At 40.0% G+C, this 8,643-nt stretch overlaps 1 protein-coding gene across 1 annotated transcript in view; it reads left to right on the top strand.

The window, feature by feature from the left end:
* The first annotated feature begins 2,941 nt into the window (after positions 1 to 2,941).
* Positions 2,942 to 8,643, top strand: part of LOC110961064 (ephrin-A2-like) — a 124,562-nt gene continuing 118,860 nt past the window's right edge. The window contains exon 1 of the mRNA XM_051959952.1: positions 2,942 to 4,055. Within this exon, the coding sequence (XP_051815912.1) occupies positions 3,892 to 4,055 (164 nt within the window). The 5' untranslated portion in view covers positions 2,942 to 3,891. The remainder of the gene's footprint in view (positions 4,056 to 8,643) is intronic.

Raw genomic sequence — 8,643 nt, 5'->3', positions numbered from 1 at the left:
GACAACAGAAAGCGAAGGAGAGAATTGTCCCAGGACATCCGAAAAAAAATGATAGACAAACATCTTAAAGGTAAAGGCTATAAGACCATCTCTCAACAGCTTGAAGTTCCTGTGACAACAGTGGCTCATATTATTCAGAAGTTCAAGACCCACGGGACAGTAGCCAACCTCCCTGGACGTGGCCGCAAGAGGAAAATTGATGACAAATTGAAGAGACGGATCGTTGGAATTGTATCCAAAGAGCCCAGAGCAACCTCCAAAGAAATTAAAGGTGAACTCCAAGGCCAAGGTACATCAGTGTCAGATCGCACCATTCGTCGTTGTTTGAGCCAAAGTGGACTTCATGGGAGACGACCAAGGAGGACACCACTGCTGAAAAAAACTCATAAAAAAGCCAGACTGGAATTTGCAAAAATGCATGTTGACAAGCCACAAAGCTTCTGGGAGAATGTCCTTTGGACAGATGAGACCAAACTGGAGCTTTTTGGTAAGGCACATCAACTCTATGTTCATAGACTCAAAAACCAAGCATACGAAGAAAAGAACACTGTCCCTACGGTGAAACATGGAGGAGGCTCAGTAATGTTTTGGGGCTGCTTTGCTGCATCTGGCACAGGGTGTCTTGAAAGTGTGCAAGGTACGATGAAATCTGAAGACTATCAAGGCATTCTGGAGAGAAATGTGCTGCCTCGTGTCAGAAAGCTTGGTCTCAGTCGCAGGTCATGGGTCTTCCAACAGGACAACCATCCAAAACACACAGCCAAAAACACCCAAGAATGGCTGAGAGAAAAGCGTTGGACTATTCTAAAGTGGCCTTCTATGAGCCCAGATCTGAATCCCATTGAACATATGTGGAAGGAGCTGAAACATGCCATTTGGAGAAGACACCCATCAAACCTGAGACAACTGGAGCTGTTTGCTCATGAGGAGTGGGCCAAAATACCTGTTGACAGCTGCAGAACGCTCATTGACAAATACAGAAATCGTTTAATTGCAGTGATTGCCTCAAAAGGTTGTGCAACAAAATATTAAGTTATGGGTACCATCATTTTTGTCCAGCCCTATTTCATTAGTTTGTTTTTTTAAATAATTATGTTAATCAACAATTCAAAAGTGATGGCTGATTTTGATTATTTAATTTTCAATAAATTTTTATTTATTGTTACTTTTGTGAGTTTCAAGTGATTTCAGTGAGAATTGTGGGTTTTTCCTTCTTTAACTGAGGGGTACCAACAATTTTGTCCACGTGTGTATATATATATCATGGTAGGGACTGCGATTTGGTAGAATTGGAGTGTCTACCAGTAGAGATTGCGATTGGAGTCTCTACCAGTAGAATTGGCAATTCTACTGAATTGGTTAAGGTTAGGGTTAGGGTTAGCAATCGCAATGTCTATGAGGAGAATTGCCAATTCTCCTAATAGAGATTGTGATTGGCATCTCTCCTAGGGGAGACTGCGATTGGCATCTCTACTAGGAGAATTGCCAATTCTACTGAATTGCCATCTCTACTGTGACATATATATATACATCATGGTAGAGACTGCGATTTGGTAGAATTGGAGTTTCTACTGGTAGAGATTCCAATCGCAATCTCTACTGGTAGAAACTCCAATTCTACCAGGTTAATGGTCTAATTCAATAGAGGTCCATCAAATTGTTGCCAATAGTCTCACAATTAATGAAATGAAGATCACCTGAGTGGTGTGGGTGTGTTTCAAGTGATTGAGTTGTAAAACACCTGTGTCTGAAGGGTCCAGAGAGTGGTTGATCAGTATTCCTGGCCACCATTACACCATGAAGACAGAAGAACACTCTAAGCAATTTTCATTTCACTAATTGTGAGAGTATTGGCAACAATTTGATGGACCTCTATTGAATTAGACCATTAAATTAAAAAGGGGGTGAATAATTATGCAAACAATTATTTTTATTTATATAATTTTCTTTCAATAACATTACTTTATAGAAATCTGTTTTCACTTTGACATTAAAGAGTTTTTTCCAATAAATGTTTTTGTTAAAAAAGCTAAATTTTATTGACCATGATTGATTTATGAAAGCAATAAAAGGGTAAAACATCAAAGGGGGTGAATACTTATGATAGGCACTATATATATATATATATATATATATATATATATATATATATATATATATATATATATATACACACGTGTGTGAATGTGTTATTTTGCACAATTTGACCCTTTATATTTATTTTGCTTACTTCTGTTAATATATATGTATATAGGCATATATATATATATATATATATATATATATATATATATATATATATATATTTGTTGTGTGTTTTTTCTTTATTCTTATTATTCTTCTTGTTTCGGTCTGAACAGGTGCACAATGCATTTTCAGTTGTGTTTGTGATAAATAAAGGTCTTGAATCTTGAGTCTTGAAAAGCCTGTACTCTATTGTTCAACTTATATGCAATGCAAAAAAAGTCATACAAAATACAAACCAAAATCATTTGACATTTAAATCATATTTCACAGGGGGTATTCTTACTGTTGTTGTATCTACTATACATTCATTGATTCAGAATCTAAATGTCTGGAAGTTGTGAAAAATGTCTACTGTTACTCTCTGAAGCCCTGAAATGACAAAGTCCAACAAATATCGATGCGTGGAACGTTGAAAATAGAGTTTTTTTTTTTTTTTTTTTATATTCAGTTTAGAAGATTCTGAGGTAAGCAGGTGATCCTGATGTGGAGCGAGTCATCAGAATCCTTGGTCCAGTCTGGAGGACAGCAGTTATCACGGTGTTATGATCATATATTGCACTATCCCATACTGTGAAGATGCTCAGCTGTCCACATACTTTTGATTATGTGGTGTACTACTGATAGGGGAGAGAGAGCGGGGAAGGGACGCCGTGAATGTGAAGCGCCGCCCTCCAGGACGCACCGGGAGCAGCAGTTTGGAACTAAGCCGGTAAGCAAGCCAAACGCTCCTCCTGCTGCTGCTGCTGCTAAACTTTCACTAGGATTCCCCCCTCTTTGTTCTTGTCTTTCGTGGTCTTTTCTCCGGTCTCCTTGGGTCGGCGCAGCTCGGGTTGGTTCTGTCTGCAGCAGCAGAACAAGGAGCGAATCTCGGAAAGTTTGGCTCCACGTTTAGAGAGAGGACGGAGAGGAGAGAGAGAGAGGAGAGCCGCTCCTGCTGCAGACTCACGGCGGGGACTTGAACTTCCAGAGCGGCTCTTAACGAACGGCGGGGACACTCTGGGAAAGGTCGCGGCGGAGCTCCGGTGAACTGCTCGGTGCTCTGAGCTTCTCCTCGGTGATATTTAAGCGTTTGCGAGACAGCAGCGGTCTCTAAAAGTGTGGAACAGTTAAATAAGAGACACAAAGAAGACATAAATCGTGCCTGGGAGCCCCGCGGTCTGAGCAGAGACTGATCTGGACTTGTGCCCTGCGCGTAAATGTGGACCTGAGTTGAGCGGAGAGGGAGCAGGACGCACATGAGGACGGACTGTGAGCACACGGTCCAGCTGCGGGGCTCATCTGGTTCTGACTGAGTGAAGATGAAACTTTGGGACAGTTGGTCCCATTGGCCGCGGATCTGGAAACATTTTGCGACTTTTGTGGTCAAACCATCGCCGTGAACATTTATTCGTCCACATAGGAAGAAGTGATTCCTGCAACGGTGTATCTGAATGAAATGGATTCTTGTCAGTCTGCCTGCTGGGAAATAAGAAGTTCCGCGTGTGAGAGCGGGAGAATGAAGCCAGTAAGCACTGATTACTGAGTATTGATCTTCACTCAATACATTTCATCTCCTCTCTGTCTTGAACCCCTGGAGCCGCACAGTGTTTGATGAGTTGCGGTTCTCCGGCCTGCGGGTCTCAGAGCTGAGTAGAATACACGCGAATGTTTGCCGGGACGCAGCGCGCCGCGCCCCCGCACATGGAGCTCTCCGGGCGGCCGCTGCTGCTGCTGCTGCTCGGCCTGCTGCTCCGACTCTGCTCCGCTGTCACCGACGACCGCATCATCTCCGACCGGTACGCCGTCTACTGGAACAGCTCCAACCCCAGGTGAGTCCCGGGCGGAAACATGGGGGAAGACCGGACAACTTTATAGAGTGAAAACCCTGGAACTATGTTCTAATGATCTTTAAATCCAAACCAGATTTCTTTGTGCGTTCAGGGGATAAAGCAGCCTGAGCTAAATGAGAGGAAATGTTGAAGCCGTTAATAATGAATAGGAGCAGACAGCAGGAACATGTAGTGCTCTGCTCGGATCTGCTGGAGGTCAAGTTCGACCATAAAGTCTTCTTGTAACTCCAGCTGCTCCTGGTTTGCAGACTTTTTGAATGTTGGTGTGTTGTCTAGAAAGGGGCCTTCCTCGTCTTTTTGAGTCACATTTCTGCACGTGATGCGGAGAGAAAAGACAACATTTTAGAGGCATGTCAAAGAAGGACGTTGACTGTTCTTGATTTTCTGGAAAAATAAAGCCAGCACATAGCAGAAATAATAGAGACCTCAGATTTTCATATAGAATAAGGGTGTGGGGTATCTTTACATTCCACTATATTTAGAGTTATGGAGGCAGTATGTGTTGAGTTTCCTCTCTGGCAGAAAAAAAAACTATGAGGAAACAGCACTGAAATAAGAGATGTGAATGACTGTCACTGTGTATTCAGTATTATATTGCTAATAAATCAGCTGAATACTGTATAAAATAAAGGGCTCTGATCCATAGACATCCAGCTAAGATCAGAGGGGTCATTTTATTCAAAATAGGTGTTTATTAATATTAAGCGTTATCTCATCCAGGTTTTGTTAAACACGGCAGAGTGTGAAGACTGAGCTGCCAAAAGGAAAAAAAAAATAGTTCACTCTGCAAAATTTAAAATATGGATTTTTAGTTTTAAGTAACTGTTTGAGAGGTTCATGAAGCCAAAACTCAGTTCTCTGAACAAAACCAGACATCTGAGGACGTCAGCTTGGATGCCTTTATAGTATTTACTTTTATTTTGTCGACTACATGAATAATCATATCATGTGTGAGGTGTTAACTGATAACAGGAACACTAGTGATGATTTTTCATTTTTTATCTCTCTAAAGTCTTTAAATATTTTTTTTGATACATGTAGTGTTTGAAACATAAAGAAAAGAGGAACAAATGGCCAGCACAGTCTCGCTGAGTTGAAGGTGACATTTTCAGATGTGCTGTTTTCCAAAAAATATTCCGTTTCGAATGAAATATGACAAAAAAATACTCAGAATCCTCCCATGTGAGAATGTGGGGATTTTTCTTATGATGTTTGTTGATAACATGACTAAAATGATTAATGGATAATCGAAAGAGTTGCAGAATACAGACAAACAAGATATCTGAAGATGTCACTTGGACATTTTTATAGACAAAAAATAAATAATCAGTTGATTGGTAGAATAAGCCAGAGGTTAACTGATAATTTGACTGCTTTTAAAGAGTGTCAAATAATCTCCCTGTTATTTTTTGAGTAATTGATAAATATGTGGACTAATGCCCATTGCAGCTCTGCTGAACATCTTCAGTCTTGGTTTGTTCAACCAGAAAGCTAAAATCTCAAAATTTTCAATTCACAATAAATTATGACAAAAACATCAACAACAAAAAACAAACAATAAGAAACAGCTGGAATATGACAATTTGGCTAACTTTCACTAATTTTACTTGAAATATGACTGAAAAAGGGAATCAATGATCAAAGTAGTTCCCCAGTAACATTTTAGCATTAAGCAAGAAAATCAAATATTTATTAAATTTTACTATTTATAATTTAATATTACATATTTAGCTGTATTTTCTTCCAGTTGACTAATGGTTTCGGCTTTAATTGATAATGGAAGTAGTCATTAGTGGCAGCACAGCTCAGGTTGAATTCGTAATGACACGAGAGTTTAGGAACTTTATACATTTGTGTTTTCTTTTAGCTTAATAAGCAGTAATTCAGCATTTCTGCACTGCAACTGGATCACAAATAATCAAGTAACCCTGTAGCTAAAGGTGACTGCAGCTGCCACGAAAACAGATGATATTCTTGAAATTCCGTCGTTAAAATTTGGTCAGAATGTAAAAAGTGGTAAAACAGACCCCAAACTGACGCCGGCCTTTGACCTCTGCTGGCAGCATTTCACTGTGCTGGCTTTTCTGCTGTTGTTTTTCAGTAATATTTCCATTAGAGCTCGCTGTATTCTGAGCCTGATAGCAGAGACTTCACGGTTCTCTGTTCTGTGCTCTGATTGGCCGGCTGAGGGCTCTGTCCAATAGGATCCTGAGGTGTTCGGAGGGTTTTGTAATCTTGGGGGGTTTTATGGTTTTAATTCAGAGATCTTACAGAGGCTGCAAAATATTTCGATTTTAAATAAAGAAATGTGTTACTAAAAACAAATGAGTCACTTGTGGAGACTTCAGTGCCCAGCTAGACTCTGTGGCAGGAAAAGCTTTTATATTCCGGCTTCATAATGTGTTTAAATGTGTGTGGTCCTCCAGATGTGAACAATATCCTCAGTTTGCAGCTGCCTGATCTTTAGTGCCCGTGTTGTATTCCCGTAATGCTTCATTAGCAGTATTCCTCCTTTGAGCTGCACTTTCAGCTTTTCAAAATTGATGCCATCTCCTCAGAAATGACTTATTTCACATAATATTTCTCATGTGAAATGACGTAATCCACATGTGTCTCAACAAGAATATATATCACATCTGCAAGTTCAGGAAACTCTCAAAAAGTATGTTTCTGTAAAAACCAGTCTGCTACGTCAAATACATTTGAAAGGAAACTAGATTGTGTTGTTTTGTTACTTTAATCAGACAATGCTGTACATTTATGTAGCTGACAAGTTGCAAATATATCGATCCTGAAAGTGTCAGCAATCATTCAACCAAAATATCTGTTTATATCTGTACTGTCAACGTCCCAGTTCAGGCAGCTCCTGGTTCTGGCTACAGAATGATTGTGGTCTTCTTAACACAGAATAAGTCCACAGTGACGTTTGATTCATGTTTGTTCATGCTGCCCAAAAACACAGTATTTCCCAGAACATAATGCGCTCATACATTGTGTTGCACCTAAATGTGACGGGAAAGACAGAACAGGTGTGGAATCATTTATTTCTGGGAGGCATGGTTGGTTAAAGACAAATGGCAGCTCCGCCTGCTCAGGATGAATATAACGATGATAGAAAATTCCAGAACAGAGCGCGCTCACTTGTAATTTTATGTGTGAAATGGCTGTTGTGATGTGCAAATCTGTGGAATTATCACATATACGGATGTGACAAACATGAAATGTATCTACCAGGGAATTTTACTACAATCGTCACACGCGTCTGAATACTCCGTGTGCTGAAACACAGCTTTGCTGAGCTGAGACCAATGTATTCTGATACCTTTATTTTCTTATTTTTGTTTTAAAAAAAATCACAAATACTAAAGGTTGCGTCGACTAATAGCAGCAAAGTCAGCAAATATCTTGTCACTGTCCGCTGTGTGTTGTGTGTATGTGTAGTGCTGTAGCACAGAAGGTCATTCTTGGTCTCAAGACTACGTTTTCAAGGTCACGTCTTAAAATCCGATTTCAGTTTGCTCAGTCTTTCCTTGGTTTCAGGTGTAGAGCAGACCATTAAATTGCCCGTGCTGTCTGGCTTTTTCATCAACATTGTTACTGTGATCGGATGTAAAACTTGCTCATACAAATGCAACTAATAACTTGACTCATTCTAAATACAACAGAAATTTGTGTTACAGCTACTGGCTGCCCCTCCTCCCTGCCCCCCACAGCAAAGAGCTACTTATTGAGACGACTGGGACCCCTTAAACTTTTGTCATTATTTAAGCATCGATTATTCTCCCTTATAGTTATTGACTCAGATGCATGCAGACAACCATGGCAGTGTAGTTGTTGCTTTTTTACCTCTCCTCTAGTCTGCTGGAGTCTGCTCTGTTCCAGACATGTTCAGTACGTCATATCAACACATAATGTACATACATACATACTACCTTTATAGAGTATTTTCCATACAGACTGTGTGCAGAGTGGTCCATATGAGCTCTGGCATTACTGAGAAAATGACTGAATGTACATCATATGCAGTTTTGCACACTTGCACAAAGTTAAACACTGGCCGTGAAAGTGATGCAAGCACAGCTCGCTAGCAAATGCTAGCAATCTTCTTCTTTGTCAAAACTCTTCAGAAATCTGTACCCTCCCTGACCCAGAGCGATTTATCAAATATTAACTATACATATTATCTATGAGTGCATACAGTGTATGTTTCAGGGGCCAGTTTTGGGACTCATACTGGGCCTGACTACAAATCCTGTGCAAATAAATGGTGTTCGTACCCAGCACTGTCTCAGTAAACATCCATCTTTCTCCATTTCCATAACCAGTTTTATTCGTAAATACCAAGCCTTAGTCCAGTGATCATTTCAACAAAGCCTTTTTCCAACAAGATGGCTGTGTCCTCACTGTTGGATAGGAGAGATAATGGCATTGGTTTTTATTGTGAAAACTGCATTGCTAGATTTAATGGTTGACTTAACTTTAAGTACTTGTCTTAATAGAGCATTTTTATTTCATTGATTTTATACTTGAGAGTGAACATCTCAGAGTCTTACTGTCAGTATATGCC

The sequence above is a fragment of the Acanthochromis polyacanthus genome, chromosome 15 (assembly GCF_021347895.1).
Source record: "Acanthochromis polyacanthus isolate Apoly-LR-REF ecotype Palm Island chromosome 15, KAUST_Apoly_ChrSc, whole genome shotgun sequence".
NCBI classification, from domain to species: domain Eukaryota; kingdom Metazoa; phylum Chordata; class Actinopteri; family Pomacentridae; genus Acanthochromis; species Acanthochromis polyacanthus.
Note: the sequence above shows the minus strand (reverse complement) of the source record. Positions and strands in the feature narration are given on the sequence as shown.